The sequence below is a fragment of the Mya arenaria genome, chromosome 4 (genome assembly GCF_026914265.1).
Source record: "Mya arenaria isolate MELC-2E11 chromosome 4, ASM2691426v1".
NCBI lineage: Eukaryota > Metazoa > Mollusca > Bivalvia > Myida > Myidae > Mya > Mya arenaria.
This window is the reverse complement of record NC_069125.1, coordinates 18,666,313-18,686,905: the sequence shown is the minus strand read 5'-3', so window position 1 is coordinate 18,686,905 and position 20,593 is coordinate 18,666,313. Positions and strand designations below refer to the sequence as shown.

The following is a 20,593-nucleotide window of genomic DNA, read 5'->3' as shown; positions in this document are numbered from 1 at the left end:
CGACAAGCTCACTCACTTGATCTGTATCTTCGGATGTTACACCTGTGTACCAAAAATTGTTCAAATCCGTCTAGCCTTTCATGAGTTATCGTCCGGAAACCGTTTTCTTTTTTTAGTAACAGTGACCTTGACCTTGACCCACCGACAGACGTTCAAATCCGTTTAGCCTTTCATGAGTTATCGTCCGGAAACCATTTTTCTTTTTTTAGTAACAGTGACCTTGACCTTGGCCCCACCAGCCCCAATATCGAACTTGACCTGTATCTTCTGATGTAACACCTGTGTACCAAAAAAATTTCAAACCTGTCAAGCCTTTCATGATGCATCGTCCGGAAACCGTTTTTCTATTTTTAGTAACAGTGACCTTGACTTTGGCCCCACCAGCCCCAATATCGAACTTGACCTGTATCTTCTGATGTTACACCTGTGTACCAAATTTTTTTTAAATCTGTCTAGCATTTCATGAGTTATCTTCCGGTAACCATGAAAACCGACCGACCGACCGACAGACCGACGAACAAGCTCACTAACTTGATCTGTACCTTCTGATGTTACACCTGTGTACCAAAAATTGTTCAAATCCGTTTAGCCTTTCATGAGTTATCGTCCGGAAACCGTTTTTCTTTTTTTAGTAACAGTGACCTTGACCTTGGCCCCACCAGCCCAAATATCTAACTTGACCTGTATCTTCTGATGTTACACCTGTGTACCAAATTTTTTTAAATCTGTCAAGCCTTTCATGAGTTATCGTCTGGAAACCGTTTTTCTATTTTAGTAACAGTGACCTTGACCTTGGCCCCACAAGCCCCAATATCAAACTTGACCTGTATCTTCTGATGTTACACCTGTGTACCAAAATTTTTTTAAATGTGTCTAGCCTTTCATGAGTTATCGTCCGGAAACCATGAAAACCGACAGACAGACCGACCGACCGACAGAGAGACCGACCGACCGACCTACCGACCGACCGACCGACTGACAAGCTCACTCCTATATACCCCCTCAAACTTCGTTAGTGGGGGTATAACAAGGAACAAGGAAAGACTCATGGATTGGCTGTATTTCACCCACCAATGATTCAAATATTTAAAATCAGGGCATACTTGTCAGGGCATACTTGTCAGGGCATACTTGTCAATATGTTTTGTCAGGGCCTCATCACACTGGTCTAAAGTTATAAGCAGTGTGTGTACAATTTTATTGTTATAAACACAAGGTATATATAACTTGTGTTTATAACAATAAAATTGTACACACACTGCTTATAACTTTAGACCAGTGATTTGATTGACCTGGTAGCTGAAAGGCTGAAACCATTTCAGTGATAAGGTGGGGGGCACTTAAGGCCCCTAATGGGGATCAAAGGGGTGAAGCACCATGTTGACAGAGATGTGATTGACGTGGCAGCCGAATGGCTAAAACCATTTCAGTGATGGGTTTGGATGGCGATTCTAAGGTCTCCTAAGGGGTTAAAGGGGGCTAAGCGCCCTGCTACAGAAAAAAAAACGTGATATTTAGAAACTCTTTTTAGGGCTCTCCTGACTTGAATTTGAAGCAAACTCTGGTGTCAATACCTACAACAAATATGTTAAAACCCAAAGCAGCCATTATTTTTTTGTCCCATTAGATCCACAAAAATCTGCAAATCCACGGACAAATAAAGTCTCTGATTGATACACTTACAGTAAAGAATGGACACAAGGTTATGTGTGGGAAGTAGGTATGTGCGCCGTTCCAACCACATAGTTTCTGTGACCTCTCCCAAAAGGTCATCAACTGCTCCTGCAGTGGGCCAACAGGACACAGATATAGGATGTACTGTCTGGGGGCAGAAACGTCCAGCTCAGGGTCGTTGACATGAGATAACAGCCTGATAAAAATGAATAGAAACAATGCAAAATGATGGTAAGAAATGCTCAATTAAAGGGACTAGACACCAGTTGGTCCCTAAATTGGCAAATACAGTATTTTCTCAAAACAAGCCTAGTATTGTCAATATGAGCTAGTATGAGGCCGAAAATAGATCAATTTACATGAGTAAAAGAATATTTCCTGGCTGTCTCAGCTGAGTTTACCTGTTCAAAAATAGCGCATAATGGTTTCCCAATTTATAGTGAGTATATTTAGCATGTGAAAGTCACATGATTAGTACAGATATATATACCGACGTTATTTTAAATTTACTGGTTTTTACATGTAATTTTTTTTTACATGAGACATAAGCGATGTGATATACATCAGTAAGTAAGATCCATTGAGTTATACATAACGATATCAATTTTATGTTATTTTTTTATAATAAGGGTTTTTTCTTGCAATTGTATCATCTGGTGTCTAGTCTCTATAACACACTCATTATTTATCATTCAGTGGCCTCATCAAGTATTATGCTATTTTTTTTATTTGATATACTATGCAGTGAATCACGAATCAAACTTTAAATAGTCTTTAACAGGATTTCTAACAGGAAGTCATGATGATTTAACACCCAATACTGAAACATTATATCAAGGAAGTTATCTTATAATACAGTGGTATTCTTTAATAAATTACATAGGAAGTGTGTCCTTCTGTTTTCTATTTACATCCTATTATACATGTACATGTCATACAAAAAGAATCATGTTTTTTTATTATCAGACCACTGACTTCATGTGAGAAACCAAAACATTAGTAATTAACATGAACAATGAACTAGACCGTGAAATTAGCATTACAGTGACAATGACAAATACAAACAATTCAATATATGAGACATAGTAGTTAGTCACTTCTTAAAGGCAGCCATAAATAATTATGTAAAAAGATACTTATTCGATGAAATTGTATGAAGTATCACGAAAGAAAAAGTCTTATTCAAAATTGGCCAAATCCCATCGAGTTTAGAAATGGGGGTTTTCAATTTCAGTTTAATATCAAAAGGATCTATTTTTAGATGTATTTGGTACAAGAAAATACAGTTAAAGTTGCATTTACATTCTAAATTCATAATGTTTCAATGTTATTTCAACAAAATATTATATAAATGACTCATGTCAGAGTGGACTTAATCATTTTTATGATATATAATTATAAGTTATACGTATAAAACAAGAGCCCATATGTATTCTCTATATACCTACTTCCTTCAAGTCAATTGAAAAGTTTTTCAGATATCTTACGTTTCTTTTAAATAAAGGGATTAAAAAAAGTTGAGTATTTAGCCTACTGCCCAGAATGTACAATGTTTGTGCATTCAGGCTTGTTGTTGAGTTTAAAAAGGTCTGCCCGCGTCCTATAATACTGGTAGCCACATTACGGCTTAACACTGCACAGTCACATCCCAAAGTGTGACTGCTTAAACAAAAAATTTGAAACCAAAGGGGGAGTTTTGCTTTCAGGGTTGTACCCTGGTTTAGTTCATTTCCCCAAACATCAGGAATGAATGGATAGAAATCATATGTTAGCATTACCAATCAGAGGCCAGTTGCAGATCTCTGTCTCCTGTTGCTGCCAAAGCTTTTTCTCTGAAAGAACAAGTAAAATATTATTATAATAAACTGATAACTTGTAATACAGTGATTTTTTTTAATTATTTGTACCACCTGTGCCTTGCAAATTGGGAAAAAGTTTACTTTGGTAAAAATACAAATCAAGTCAAAATATCTAATATCATGGCAAGTATAAATGTTTCGAAATTTAAATGCATACATTATGCTGTGAAACAGTTCGTCTTGTCAATTTTTTGTTTATTTTACAAGAAATTAATTAACGTAATCTGCGTTTATCAAATTAAAAAAATATCATAATATTTTGGAGGAAAATGGACATTTTATGCAAAGGGAAACAGCATTTGAAGGCATTAAATTGCATCAAACAAATCACTGTAATGCCATGATAATATTAAATGACTGGAACATTTTTCATGGTGTGTTTGTATGTTCATCATCTTGTATATCTAATTCTAAGTCTAAGGTATGTTGAAAAATAGCTAATGTTTCTTGTTATCATATGTATACCCGCTTTAATTAAGGATTCTTGTATATTGTAATTTCATCTAAATGTATCTTTTAAGCACATAAGAATTTGGAGGATTGAACTCTGGACCCGTGCTTACAATTCAGTTGCCAACTGCTAATTCCCTTATGGTTTTAGTCCTACCCAACATATGATAAGATTTATTTTAAGGCAATAATTTCGGTCCAAAAAACATGAGCGAATCATTTAAAATGATTTTTGAGTGTGAGATTTGCTACCTGTTACATTCAGATCAGATAAGTGGACAACATTGATCAATGATACAATGTCATACAACCAAGATTATTTTCATTACAACCATGGTGGTCTGAGCAAAGGTGAGCAAATAAGGTCCTAAATAAAACTCTTGCAAAAAAAATCAAATCATATGTACCCTGAAACATAAACTTGAACTAGAAAAACACAGCCATTGGTAAAACATACAATTTGATTGAGTACCAATCACCTGAAACTGAAACCTGTGTAAAGTGTTTAAACATGTGTAGTGGAGGTTGTAAATTAAGGATCGGGCATTCATGCTCAATATGACAGATAGAACAGGCTTTTATCTCCATGGCGGTACAAACATCCTTATTAAGCTATTGCGCACAAAAACTGACTAAAAAAAATAGCATTAGTAATAAAGCAGAGTTGCATCACTTTACAAGTACTGAAGTCTCGAAGTCATAATCAATAAAAAGATCATAACCTGATGAAATCATATTAATTTTAACACTCAAACTCATTGACCTCTTTAATTATATAGACACACAAAGTCTTAGCAATATAATAAAATATTCTGCAATTTTGCACGCCATTTACAATTTTTGTCATACCAGATCCTTTAATTTAACTGATCCTTTGAATTAAAATTATTTTTTACATGTATGTTGATATGATTAAGTATTTGTGGGCCGATTTTTGGCAATAGTTGATTTTTGTCTTCGCAGGCTGAAAGTCAATGATTGTCGAAAAGCATTTTTCCAACATCAATTATACAATATGTAATAATATTTCATTGTTTTGTTGATAATTACATAAATAATTCACTTCTTTATTTCATTTTATTCTTCAGCAATAAAATAAGTGTGATTTTATTTACCAGTACATACAAACTAGATGTGAAATGACACAAAATGTATTCTTTAAAAGTTTTTGATATATATTATCGATTTATCCTATTCATTATTTAGTCTGTCTGGCAGTTCAATCAATATAAATGAAAATCCAGTCGATTGCCCATCATTATTTATTTATCAAGCCCAAATTAAAGTGACACTCTTATACAAAATCATTACATACACATGTATAACAAACATCAATTTTAACTGATAAACCTTTAACTACTTATTTAATTAGATAATGCATTTATGGAAAACATTAATTACTGATAATGTAACGTTTCTTCCCTAGCTAGCTCGGACATGCTACCTTAAATTAAACTATAAACCTATTCTCGGACTGCATTGTCCCAAAAATTAAATATGAAATCAGTAATATATACACGTGATTAACAATGATTGCTTACAAAACCAATGATTGGAGAAATAATTATTATGATTCAAGAATCAATGTTTAATTATCCCAAAACAAAGAACGCACAAACAGAGACACTACAACACATACTCTATTACTTCAAACAGGACCAGCATACAAAACGCTTATAAACCAATCACAATATATCAGCAAAACCTGCAGTCCTAAGTGTATAGCTTTTACGGGGAATCAAACCATTGACCCTGTTCCGTCTGTATCGCAATGATCCAGGCTTACTAAGAGGCCAAAAAGAAACCCCACGGATGTCCGAACCTAGAAACTAGAAGCTGTAGCGCAATGCTTCACTTTAGTTCTCCTAGCCTCCAATAGTTCAGAACCCGCCCTCAACAGTACAAAAAGATACTTTAAGGCTTCCCTATATATTAACGTGATGTTCTCCAATCAGCGTCGAGACACGAACTGACTATTTCTATGCCTTTCGCTTCTTATATATACCTTAAAATCATGTGACAAAACGGAATTATCCATTTTAACAAACCCTATGACGAAACCATTATATATAACTTACATTACAGAGTAGGGGTGTCAAGTTTATCAATCTTTAGAAAAAGTAGAAAACTATTAAGAATATAACTTCTTTCGTATCAATTTATGATTTACTAGCTAAATTTAGACATTTAACACTAAAACCATAACATAAGTATTAAATACACGAAATCATTCTAAAGAAGTAATAGCGATAAAGCGAAAATCAAATACTTCATAAATTTCACTAAAACCGAAATGTTTATTGTCCGGGCTCCGGACTACATGATTCCAGGAACAATACAAAAACAAGATTGTAACCGAGTATTTAATAGCGGAAAGCGCAAAAATATTAAATGATTGGTGAATGCTAAAAGATTTACTGTGGTCTACTATAGTATCATAAGGTTGAAACACCGTGTTTTATGCTCATTTCTTTCAAATTAAACGTCACTTCATAAGAACCATTGTTTTTCGACATTTATTCATTTTTTTTGGTATATTAAAGCAATATTATTAGTTGTGGTAAATCTTATCTGGGAGTAAAAGTGCATCTTTAATAGATGTTCAAAACTGGATTCTTCTACTCCCTAAACATCTACATAGGCTTGTGAAAAAACAGGGTAAGTTTTAAAAAAGTATTGAAACTGTAATTAGTTAAGTATTTCATGCTTTAAATGGATTATAAAATTGTTATTTTTATGTTGAACCATGTAACTGCAAAAGTAATTTCACAAAATAGGCATTAAATCCATAAAAAAACAGGTTTCACCTCTTACATTGAATTCATTAAACAAAAGCTACTAATGACAAAAGTTTTGCATAGGTCCCACATATGTGAACTGTATATGCCCTTCATGTTTATATATATTATATACTGTTATGTTTTGACAGAAAGGAATAAAACAAACCTTAAAATCATAATTGTTTGTTGGATAAGTTGGATTTTCGTGTAAGGTAATAATATCAAATAACATATAAGATTAATTAATCTTGTTTTAATGCTTTTTTTATAGATATATTTTTGTATAATATGCCTTAATCCGGAATCCCAATCAGAATAACTGGCCAAAAATGGCGACAAAATATTTTCTACATATAAAATATCATAAAATCTAAAAAGGTATTAAAATTACATTTCTAATGATGCAAAGTTTATAACTAGTACTTTAATTTTAAGCTTGACAAATATAAATTGATAAAGCAGTTGTGTATTGGTTATTTAAATGGCTGCCTAAAGTTCCTGGTCACGGACACGGGTGTTTTCAAATTCAAATGCTAATAATAAAAGCCTAATTTCCTTTGTTTATGTATGGGAATTAATTTGATATTGACCAATCAGAGAAAATAATAAGCTGTTTAATGTTGTTTGCTGCTTTTTTTCTACGCAAGAAATAACACACCTGCAGATCATCAAAGTTGGCCTCATTTTCTGCAAAAAATATCACTAAGCAGCAAATAACTTCAAAAACTATTAACATTTTCCTATAAAATGATGGTTTTACATTTTATTTTGAATAAAAATGACAATCGCATGTCGGTTCAAAGTTCATAGGTCACATGGCTGAGGTCGTAAAAGCAAAAAACATGCCGCCGCCATATTAATTGTACATCCGTGTTTACCAAAATAGGCTCACAGCTGACTTCAGAGACCTATGACCCAAAAATAAATTGATTGTTTTGAGCAATTTTCATCAAATACTAGATTCAAACAATATTTCCAAATGAACGAATCATTTATCAATCTTTTTTAATGGTATGTTATTTTTATAAACGTTGTATGGATTGAAATGATTAATACACTTGGTCATGTAAAATTAATTGACATAGCGTCATGGAAGAGTGACTATAATTTCGGACAAAACTGATTCAGCGATGAATTTTCTTTGGAAGTTTATTGTGTTTTAACAGATGTCATGACATAAATTATAGTTAGTTTTAGCAAGTTCTGTTTTTGTCAGTTCTAAATTATAAGTAAGATGATATGGGTAAGTGACTGAGTGAAATCCATAATGAATAAACGGGCTATTTGAGTTGCCTGATGAATTAACTTCCTTTCTAAATTATAGTATTGTCATAATAATTTATTTCATAACAAGCTTACATTTCAAAGTGCTTTTTAAGTATCTTTTAGTTGTTCTTTGTAGCTCTAAGTCGTTCTAGGAAGCTCTTAGTAGTTTGTTGTAGCTTTTATCAGGACCTCACTACACATGTACATCAGATAATTCTATTATACATTTATGTACCATTGCAGGTACCACAGCAACTTTGAATTCATTGATGCATCAAATAAAATGTATTGTCTGTGAAAATTTATTCCTGCTACGAATGACGTGTATCATCAAATTATTGGAGTATTTTGAAGATGGATTTTCTCTTGAAAACGTGATTAAAAATAGGAATTAATTTAATAAATAACGAAATTCGATCAAAAAATGAAGAAAACTTACGCCCTTGATTTTGAAAATCCCATCTGTTGTAAGATATCTTTTGATGACTTGATATCCTCCCTTCGTATTGTACTTGATTGCCGTCTTCGTGGTGGAGGAGTTCTATCCATTTTTCTGGGTGTTTTAAAGAATATTATTATTAAACAACTAGGAAGCAAATGATGACAGTTTAATGTTCTTCTTTTGAAGAGTAGCGATTATCGCTTTTATCCCAAAGAAAATCTCACGGAAAGGTCTGATATTCGACATTCGGAGCTCCTCGGCCATTTTATCGAAAACAAGGAGGAGTTCCGAATGGATATTCGACTGCTTTAATCAAAGGGGGTTGTCGCGGTGCCAGGACTCTATATTAGGTTCAGTTGTGACCAAAACTAGGTCCAGACCGAAAAAAAATGTGACCACCCTTATATATATATATGGTCCTGGCACCTTGACAACCCCCTTTGGCTTTAATCGCACGTCCAGTGGGCAACAGGCATTATTTCCAAAACATAGTGTGCATTATACAATTAGTTTTAAGTAAGAATTATTCCATAACATTGCGGAAATATATAATCAGAAAAAGTAGTAGTTCAGTAGTAATGCTGTTGATCAATTAAGTAAAACGTATTGCCAAAAAGTGAATGAACTTTTAATGTTCAAGAGCACATATATTATGATATAACCAATTTTTTATCATATGGGTGTGAAGAGTGGGGTATTGAAAATATTTAGATTATTGAACAATTTGAATTGCACCTCTGTTGCAGATTCTAGAAACAGACTATACTTTATATCTTTATCTCTTTGTATGCTGAGTATTCCTGGTCTGTTGGTGTACAATGCTTAGCGTAGTTCATAATAAATAGTTAGAGCACACTTATGTTCCTTATTTATTAAATCACATTAGTGAACATTGAACACACGCACACTATAACAAAGGAAAACAAAACACCTCTATAAATGTATTAAACTAATCCCGAGTTCACCGAATTGTATGATTGTTGGTGAGCTAGGTTTACTGACACCGGCGATTGCATTACATAAATATCTGTCAAGCGTAAAAAAACGTATACCTTTGGAGAATGATTTTGATGCCAAAGATAACAAAATAAGTAAGTAATTACATGTCTAATGCTGGCTCTGTTAATTGTTCTTGGATTGAGTATATTAAATCCTCACTTGATAGTCTTGGAATACTTCACATCTCAAAAGTTGTCAGTATACATATACATACATGTACATCATTTTAAATCTTTGTAAAAATCCTGGATTAATGATCAGTTTTTACAAAACATAATCAATGCCATTCTTAATTAATTAATTTAGTTCAAAGATTTTCATAACTATGAGTCACAAATTACCAGTAGAAATAGGGCGAATTTTTAATATTGTAATAAATCACCGTTCATTATATATATGTTATAACGGCTTGTTGAGTGATGAATATCAGCATAGCATGGTACTAACATTATAATAATATGACAATGAATGAAAAAATAATGCTCAATTCTATGTTATAATGCATAAATGTGTACAAATTTGAAATGATGACGAACAGAGAGAAGTGTACTTGTAAAAATATGTTTTCGTAAAATTATTTTGGCTATAACACTTCACTTTGTATCATGATCCACTCAAGTTTATGGTTAACCTAGTTATTTTACGAGTAATTGTTTTACTTGTTGTTTGTTTTATTAATAAGCCGCCATTTAAAAAAGTTCACTCACTTCGATCACTAAAGTGACACTCTTATTCAAAATCAATACATACACATGTATAACAAACATCAATTTTGACTGATAAATCTTTAACTACTTATTAAATAATGCATTTATGGAAAATATTAATGACTGATAACAAGATTGTAACCGTGTACGTATTTAATATCAGAAACCACAAAACATATTAAATGATTGGTTAATGCTAAAAGATTTGCTGTATTCTGCTACAGTCTCATAAGGTAGAAATACCGTGTTTTATGCTCATTTCTTTCAAATTAAACTCAGTATCCTTCTTTAGAAACATTGATTTCAACATTAATTCATCTTTTTTGGAATATTAAAACAATATTATTAATTGTGGTAAATCTTTTTTGGGAGTAAGAGTGCATCATTAAGTTTTCAAATGTACCTTATCTTTTCAATGAGATCACCCCATTTGGAATTGACCGATGATTTTATTTTATCCATTTTCAACTATTTTGAAATTATCCTTTAACTAAATTACATATCCATTTTTCAACCGAACATAAAGTAACGACATCATGTCATTTCCCGTCTAAGCTCAAAACAGGATCTCAAATACAAGTGCGCAACAAATTGTAATTCCGCAATGTTATGGAGAGAAAAAAATATGTCCTGCATTTTATTAGTGCCGGAATAAAGTCATTACATCAACGCACTTGTTTATGAATATGTGCGCATTGATTGTTTATGCATAATTCAGATATCGTTCGCGCATTGAGTATAATATATGTTTTTGCTATTTATATTCATTAAACTCGGTATTCTTTTCTCCATGCTCGGTGTACATCTTTTTCTTACTTTGTAAATGCTAGGAGTGGCCACAGAAAACAGCGGTCTTCATTAGCGGTTTTAGACGGTGGCGCATCCGGTGAGCGCCCCCTCTAAAATTGTCCAAGTTTACTATGTATTCGAGAAAACAATATGAAAGTATGCACTTGAATGCATTATTTCAAAAAAGTATGGCTCAGTCTTTGCTTGGAGACGACTTCAAGCCCCAATTTACCCATTACAACCGTGAATTGTTCGTTGGGCAGAGGCGTACTATCATAGTTGCTCTCCCAAACCGTGGCCCATCTATCGCGAAATCCTGAACCAGCCCCTGCTCTTTTAGAATGTACCTCCCCCGCCTTTAACTTTAATATTTATGGTTTGTCCTAGGCACTTATTGAAAAGATTTTGAGGAATTTACTTAAAACATCACATACTTTATTCTGGTAAACGAGTACACTTTCGTCGTGTTCTGGTAAACGAGTACAGCCGGGGAAATGGGCCGTGTTTTTACCTTTCAGGTGGCCCCGCAGTGCCGCGTGAATGCGGTGGTTTTGTCTTCGCTTTAAATATAGCGGGGAACGTACCTTACCTAGGGTCCCTGGGGTGCGGGGGCATTTGCGGAGATTTTACCATCTGTTCGTCCCCGCAGGACAGGGATTTTAGCCGGGGTTGGCTGGACCGAAAGTCAAAGTCTCCGCTATTCTTCGGACCTGGGGGGGGGGGGGGGGCGTGGTTACAAATGACTGGTGCATTACCTTATGCTTGACAGCTCAAACATAAATACGAAGCTATATCATCTTTCAAAAATCTTGTTGAACTATCGCGATAAAATCAAGTGTATAATGTAAATAAATAAGCGTTTTTCACCATCACTGACCGATATTGCCACTTATGACTTACTTTAAGTTTATTTTCAATACTATATATTTCTTACAATACCGAGAATAAGGGATAATGATGTATGTTTATATGTTTTTGTTTCTGTTGTTTAATTCTTTCTTTTACTTGAAAGAAAACAAGTTTGATTGTTGTTGTTTTGTAGTTATTTTTCTTCAAATTTTGCTGGTTTTTTCCTCCTCACCCACGCCCGCCATCAGTGAAGGACATATTATAAAGGATCGAGAGAAAGAAAATAAACTGAAATTGTATCAATATGTAATAATATACGAGAAGAAAATGCGAATTAAAGACTGAGTAAAATGCAATGTCTAAAAAAATTGTAACCCAAAAGAACAAAAGGCCTCCACCCCTTCCTAAATAAATTTCTTAAGACCAAGAAAAGACAGCCAACCCACCGAACCACCCATCCCGCTCAAGACTAGCATACCCTTCCTTAATGTAACTGCCCCTCCATCCGACATGACCCCATCCTCCCCATAAACAAACCACTACCACCACCCCACCCCCTTCCCGAATGGGCTCCAATAAAACCCAATCTAAAAACACCTCCCCACTCACTATAGAATGACTGTATTATGTAAGTGCTTCATCCAGATGCCAAAACCCCGAAGCTCCGAGCCAAGCGGCCGGTTCGTAGTGGCCGTCTGCTGGCTGACAGATCGGCGACCCCGACCGCGAGATCAAGAGTTTCGAGTGCTTGGTCAGAAATTAATGAATATAATAGCCCTCTCCCTCCTAAAATATCAAAATACCCCCAGGATATCCCTATCAGTAAACTTATATTAAAACAACCCCCTTCTTTATTAGGCGCGCTCACATCGAACCCCCGGACGGACAAATATATTGAAACTGCCCCCGCCCCTCCCCGCCCATATATTCGCCCTCTTTCTACCTATATTTTACTAAGAAGAAAATAACAGGGAAATAATTTAAGTACAGAAAAGTTCACCCCCTTCTTAAAAAGATCATGAAATAACAGACCCATTCAATTGTTCCCCTTCCAATTTACCCCGCCCCCTCGAATTTACCCCGCTTCCTCCCTTGTTATAAGTAAATATGACATTTATTTTCCTCAAGTCATCAATGATATTCGGTTTATAATGGTTACTTTTTTTCTTCTTTTTATTTTAAATTAGTGTTTAAGATGTTTGACGCTATTGTTGATATCTTTCACATCAGGCATGGGCGGGTGGGCGTGGCCTCTAAGCGTAGAAGAGCTCGGACGTTGTTTTCCGCCAAATCATACTTCTTTATCAAGTGTTCCTCAATTTTCCTTTTCAACTCGGCTCATCGCTCGTCAACGGCTTGCCTGAAAACAGTAACCGGTGACAAGATTTAGTATTTTAGCTGGAGTGTGGCCCTTTGTTCTGATTCGGGGATTGGGTAATGAATAATGAGAAAAACGTCGCGTAAATGAAACACTAGTGGACGAAAATTGTTGATTCATGTACAATACATTCGGTCAAGGCACTCCTTTCGTTTCTGTCGATACTTAAAACAAAAGGTTTTCAGACAATTATAGGAATTGGTAGTTCACAAATACACGTATAAATTTTACTTTCTCTCATCGTATTTCTTGAGCTTCTGTATCCGCTCTTGGATGATATCCGAACGTTTTTTTGTCAGCCAAATTGACCTCGGTGTCGAGGTTGTCATCTGCTGGCCCTCGGTTGAGCTGGAAGGTAACGAGGACAAATATGTCAACTATACTCGGCATGGAAAATTAAAGTCCGTGGAGAGTGACCGAGAAGATCTATTGACCGATGCACGACTCAAGTGGTTATAAGTTCGACCAACCTCGTAACCGCTCAAAATAGACACATGGAGCCAGATTCATAAAGCTTCTTTGTGAAAAAGTTTTCGATTTTTTGTTTATAAATATTTGAAATACGCAACATATTCCATGCTAATTTTCATATTTCTGCTGTAAAAGCATTACTAGTTTTCTTTAAATTCAGAACAGTAGTTATGCACCAAGTTGAACATTTCACTGAGATGCTAAATTAATACGTCCTTGGTATTGATTTCTAACATTCGAGCAGATTTCAGTATAACCTAAAACTAAATCCCTCAAACAAGAACGTAGCGGATGTGCGTTTATAGTATAACATTCCGTTATAGACGGAAGTACGTTGATAGTACGTATGTTTACTTGGTTGGTAATATGCAATTTAGCAAAATCCGGGCTCCGTGTTGATTGAGAATTTACTGTATATAAAGACCAATGAACCCCTTCAGGATTAAGCAGGCTTTTCTCTGAAGGGATATGTTGGCCTTGATTGACACCCCACGTTACAAATCTATGGTAGTAATGAAATGCAAAGTAGTCTTTGAATTTTATTTTGCAAAGATGCCTTAATTGGGTAAAAGAGTACAATGTCACATCATGCTGGTAATATAATACATGTGTGTTTACAATGTCGCCTATTGTTTGTTATAGAGTAAAATGTCGCCTCTTGTTGGTAGTAAAGTACAATCTCGCCTTATGTTGGTAGTAAAGAAAAATGTAGCCTAATGATGGCAATGGAATACATTGTCGCTTAATGCTAGAAATGGAAAACACGGTCACCTCATGCTGGTAATAGAAAACACGGTCACCTCATGCTGGTAATAGAATACACTGTCGCCTCATGCTGGTAATAGAATACACTGTCGCCTCATGCTGGTTATAGAATACACTGTCGCTTCATGCTGGTTATGGAATACACTGTCGCCTCATGCTGGTAATAGAATACACTGTCGCCTCATGCTGGTTATAGAATACAATGTCGCTTCATGCTGGTAAAAAAGTACAATGCTGCCTGTTGCTGTTACTAGAGTACTATGCTGCCTGTTGCTGGTACTAGAGTACAATGCTGCCTGTTGCTGGTACTAGAGTACAATGTCGCCTAATGTTGGTAATGGAGTACACTGTCGCTTAATGTTGGTAATAGAAAACAATGTTGCCTAATGCTGGTAATATAATACACTGTGGCATTATGCTAGTAAAAGAGTACAATGTCCCCTAATTTTGGTAGTAAAGGTCAATGTTGCCGAATGTAGGTAATAGAAGACGTTGTTGCCTCATGTTGGTAATAGAGTACAATGTCGCCTCTTGCTGGTAATAGAGTACAATGTCGCCTCATGCTGGTAATAGAATAAACTATCGCTTCATGCTGGTAATAGAGTACAATGTCGCCTCATGCTGGTAATAGAATACAATGTCGCCTCATGCTGGTAATAGAGTACACTGTTGCCTCATGCTGGTAACAGAGTAAAATGTCGCCTCATGCTGGTAATAGAGTACATTGTTGCCTCATGCTGGTAATAGAGTACAATGTCACCTCATGCTGGTAATAGAATAAACTATCGCTTCATGCTGGTAATAGAATACAATGTCGCCTCATGCTGGTAATGGAATACAATGTCGCCTCATGCTGGTAATAGAGTACAATGTCGCCACATGCTGGTAATAGAGTACAATGTCGCCTCATGCTGGTAATAGAGTACAATGTCGCCTCATGCTGGTAATAGAGTACAATGTCGCCTCATGCTGGTAATAGAGTACAATGTCGCCTCATGCTGGTAATAGAGTACAATGTTGCCTCATGCTGGTAATAGAGTACAATGTTGCCTCATGCTGGTAATAGAGTACAATGTCACCTCATGCTGGTAATAGAATACAATGTCGCCTCATGCTGGTAATAGAATACAATGTTGCCTCATGCTGGTAATAGAGTACAATGTCACCTCATGCTGGTAATAGAGTACAATGTCGCCTCATGCTGGTAATAGAGTAAAATGTCGTATAATGCTGGTAATAGAGTACAATGTCGCCTCATGCTGGTAATAGAGTACAATGTTGCCTCATGCTGGTAATAGAGTACAATGTTGCCTCATGCTGGTAATAGAGTACAATGTTGCCTCATGCTGGTAATAGAGTACAATGTTACCTCATGCTGGTAATAGAGTACAATGTTGCCTCATGCTGGTAACAGAGTACAATGTTGCCTCATGCTGGTAATAGAGTACAATGTTACCTTATGCTGGTAATAGAGTACAATGTTGCCTCATGCTGGTAACAGAGTACAATGTTGCCTCATGCTGGTAATAGAGTACAATGTTGCCTCATGCTGGTAATAGAGTACAATGTTGCCTCATGCTGGTAATAAGGTACAATGTTGCCTCATGCTGGTAACAGAGTACAATGTTGCCTCATGCTGGTAATAGAATAAACTATCGCTTCATGCTGGTAATAGAGTACAATGTTGCCTCATGCTGGTAATAGAGTACAATGTTGCCTCATGCTGGTAACAGAGTACAATGTTGCCTCATGCTGGTAAAAGAGTACAATGTTGCCTCATGCTGGTAATAGAGTACAATGTTGCCTCATGCTGGTAATAGAATAAACTATCGCTTCATGCTGGTAATAGAATACAATGTCGCCTCATGCTGGTAATAGAATACAATGTCGCCTCATGCTGGTAATAGAGTGCAATGTCGCCACATGCTGGTAATAGAGTACAATGTCGCCTCATGCTGGTAATAGAGTACAATGTCGCCTCATGCTGGTAATAGAGTACAATGTCGCCTCATGCTGGTAATAGAGTACAATGTCGCCTCATGCTGGTAATAGAATAAACTATCGCTTCATGCTGGTAATAGAATACAATGTCGCCTCATGCTGGTAATAGAATACAACGTCGCCACATGCTGGTAATAGAGTACACTGTTGCCTCATGCTGGTAATAGAGTACAATGTCGCCTCATGCTGGTAATAGAGTACAATGTCGCCTCATGCTGGTAATAGAATAAACTATCGCTTCATGCTGGTAATAGAATACAATGTCGCCTCATGCTGGTAATAGAGTACAATGTCGCCTCATGCTGATAATAGCTAGAATACACTGTCGCCTCATGCTGGTAATAAAATAAACTATCGCTTCATGCTGGTAATAGAATAAACTATCGCTTCATCCGGGTAATAGAGTAAAATGTTGCCTAATGTTGGTAAAAGAGTACAATGTCGCCTCATGCAAGTAATAGAATAAACTATCGCTTCATGCTGGTAATAGAGTACAATGTTGCCTTATGTTGGTAATAGAGTAAAATGTCGCTTCAAGCTGCTAATAGAATAAACTATCGCTTCATGCTGGTAATAGAGTACAATGTTGCCTAATGTTGGTAAAAGAGTACAATGTCGTCTCATGCTGGTAATAGAGTACAATGATGCCTAATGCTGGAAATAGAATACAATGTCGCCTCATGCTGGTAATAGAGTACAATGATGCCTAATGCTGGAAATAGAATACAATGTCGCTTCATGCTGGTAATAGAGTACAATGATGCCTAATGCTGGAAATAGAATACAATGTCGCCTCATGATGGTAATAGAGTACAATGTTGCCTCATGCTGGTAATAGAATACACTGTCGCCTCATGCCGGTAATAGAATATTCTGTAGCCTCATGTTGATAATAGAGTACAATGTCGCCTCATGCTGGTAATAGAGTACAAGGTTGCCTCATGCTGGTAAAAGAATACAATGTCACCTCATGCTGGTAATAGAATATAATGTTGCCTCATGCTGGTTATCGAGTAAAATGTCGCCTCATGCTGGTAATAGAGTACAATGTTGCCTCATGCTGGTAACAGAGTAAAATGTCGCCTCATGCTGGTAATAGAGTACAATGTTGCCTCATGCTGGTAATAGAGTACAATGTTGCCTCATGCTGGTAATAGAGTACAATGTTGCCTCATGCTGGTAATAGAGTACAATGTTGCCTCATGCTGGTTATCGAGTAAAATTTCGCCTCATGCTGGTAATAGAGTACAATGTTGCCTCATGCTGGTAATAGAGTACAATGTTGCCTCATGCTGGTAACAGAGTACAATATTGTCTCATGCTGGTAATAGAGTACAATGTTGCCTCATGCTGGTAATAGAGTACAATGTCGCCTCATGCTGGTAATAGAGTACAAGGTTGCCTCATGCTGGTAAAAGAATACAATGTCACCTCATGCTGGTAATAGAATATAATGTTGCCTCATGCTGGTTATCGAGTAAAATGTCGCCTCATGCTGGTAATAGAGTACAATGTTGCCTCATGCTGGTAACAGAGTAAAATGTCGCCTCATGCTGGTAATAGAGTACAATGTTGCCTCATGCTGGTAATAGAGTACAATGTTGCCTCATGCTGGTAATAGAGTACAATGTTGCCTCATGCTGGTAATAGAGTACAATGTTGCCTCATGCTGGTTATCGAGTAAAATTTCGCCTCATGCTGGTAATAGAGTACAATGTTGCCTCATGCTGGTAATAGAGTACAATGTTGCCTCATGCTGGTAACAGAGTACAATATTGTCTCATGCTGGTAATAGAGTACAATGTTGCCTCATGCTGGTAATAGAGTACAATGTCACCTCATGCTGGTAATCGAGTAAAATGTCGCCTCATGCTGGTAATAGAGTACAATGTTGCCTCATGCTGGTAATAGAGTACAATGTTGCCTCATGCTGGTAATAGAGTACAATGTTGCCTCATGCTGGTAACAGAGTACAATGTTGCCTCATGCTGGTAATAGAGTACAATGTTGCCTCATGCTGGTAATAGAGTACAATGTCACCTCATGCTGGTAATCGAGTAAAATGTCGCCTCATGCTGGTAATAGAGTACACTGTTGCCTCATGCTGGTAATAGAGTACAATGTCGCCTCATGCTGGTAATAGAGTACAATGTCGCCTCATGCTGGTAATAGAGTACAATGTCGCCTCATGCTGGTAATAGAATAAACTATCGCTTCATGCTGGTAATAGAATACAATGTCGCCTCATGCTGGTAATAGAATACAATGTCGCCTCATGCTGGTAATAGAGTACAATGTCGCCACATGCTGGTAATAGAGTACAATGTCGCCTCATGCTGGTAATAGAGTACAATGTCACCTCATGCTGGTAATAGAGTATAATGTCGCCTCATGCTTGTAATAGAATAAACTATCGCTTCATGCTGGTAATAGAATACAATGTCGCCTCATGCTGGTAATAGAATACAATGTCGCCTCATGCTGGTAATAGAGTACAATGTCGCCACATGCTGGTAATAGAGTACACTGTTGCCTCATGCTGGTAATAGAGTACAATGTCGCCTCATGCTGGTAATAGAGTACAATGTCGCCTCATGCTGGTAATAGAGTACAATGTCGCCTCATGCTGGTAATAGAATAAACTATCGCTTCATGCTGGTAATAGAATACAATGTCGCCTCATGCTGGTAATAGAGTACAATGTCGCCTCATGCTGGTAATAGAATACAATGTCGCCTCATGCTGGTAATAGCTAGAATACACTGTCGCCTCATGCTGGTAATAAAATAAACTATCGCTTCATGCTGGTAATAGAATAAACTATCGCTTCATCCGGGTAATAGAGTAAAATGTTGCCTAATGTTGGTAAAAGAGTACAATGTCGCCTCATGCAAGTAATAGAATAAACTATCGCTTCATGCTGGTAATAGAGTACAATGTTGCCTTATGTTGGTAATAGAGTAAAATGTCGCTTCAAGCTGCTAATAGAATAAACTATCGCTTCATGCTGGTAATAGAGTACAATGTTGCCTAATGTTGGTAAAAGAGTACAATGTCGCTTCAAGCTGCTAATAGAATAAAATATCGCTTCATGCTGGTAATAGAGTACAATGTTGCCTAATGTTGGTAATAGAGTAAAATGTCGCCTCATGCTGCTAATAGAACAAACTATCGCTTCATGCTGGTAATAGAGTACAATGTTGCCTAATGTTGGTAAAAGAGTACAATGTCGTCTCATGCTGGTAATAGAGTACAATGATGCCTAATGCTGGAAATAGAATACAATGTCGCCTCATGCTGGTAATAGAGTACAATGATGCCTAATGCTGGAAATAGAATACAATGTCGCTTCATGCTGGTAATAGAGTACAATGATGCCTAATGCTGGAAATAGAATACAATGTCGCCTCATGATGGTAATAGAGTACAATGTTGCCTCATGCTGGTAATAGAATACACTGTCGCCTCATGCCGGTAATAGAATATTCTGTAGCCTCATGTTGATAATAGAGTACAATGTCGCCTCATGCACGTAATAGAGTACAAGGTTGCCTCATGCTGGTAAAAGAATACAATGTCACCTCATGCTGGTAATAGAATACAATGTTGCCTCATGCTGGTTATCGAGTAAAATGTCGCCTCATGCTGGTAATAGAGTACAATGTTGCCTCATGCTGGTAACAGAGTAAAATGTCGCCTCATGCTGGTAATAGAGTACAATGTTGCCTCATGCTGGTAATAGAGTACAATGTTGCCTCATGCTGGTAATAGAGTACAATGTTGCCTCATGCTGGTTATCGAGTAAAATTTCGCCTCATGCTGGTAATAGAGTACAATGTTGCCTCATGCTGGTAATAGAGTACAATGTTGCCTCATGCTGGTAACAGAGTACAATGCCACCTCATGCTGGTAATAGAGTACAATGTTGCCTCATGCTGGTAATAGAGTACAATGTCACCTCATGCTGGTAATCGAGTAAAATGTCGCCTCATGCTGGTAATAGAGTACAATGTTGCCTCATGCTGGTAATAGAGTACAATGTTGCCTCATGCTGGTAATAGAGTACAATGTTGCCTCATGCTGGTAACAGAGTACAATGTTGCCTCATGCTGGTAATAGAGTACAATGTTGCCTCATGCTGGTAATAGAGTACAATGTCACCT

At 36.5% G+C, this 20,593-nt stretch overlaps 1 protein-coding gene across 2 annotated transcripts in view; it reads right to left on the bottom strand.

Moving 5' to 3' along the window:
• LOC128231556 (protein UBASH3A homolog) overlaps positions 1 to 13,919 on the bottom strand; it is a 30,039-nt gene extending 16,120 nt beyond the window's left edge. The window contains exons 1-5 of one of the 2 annotated variants that reach the window (XM_052944550.1): positions 13,425 to 13,919; positions 13,113 to 13,175; positions 8,469 to 8,582; positions 3,453 to 3,506; positions 1,684 to 1,870 (exon numbers count right to left, since the gene is read on the bottom strand). In XM_052944550.1, coding sequence (XP_052800510.1) covers positions 1,684 to 1,870; positions 3,453 to 3,506; positions 8,469 to 8,578 — 351 coding nt within the window. In that variant the 5' untranslated portion in view covers positions 8,579 to 8,582; positions 13,113 to 13,175; positions 13,425 to 13,919. Of the gene's footprint in view, positions 1 to 1,683; positions 1,871 to 3,452; positions 3,507 to 8,468; positions 8,583 to 10,580; positions 10,790 to 13,112; positions 13,176 to 13,424 lie in introns of those variants that run through there. The other variant, XM_052944549.1, reaches the window with a different exon arrangement.
• Positions 13,920 to 20,593: the final 6,674 nt, after the last annotated feature.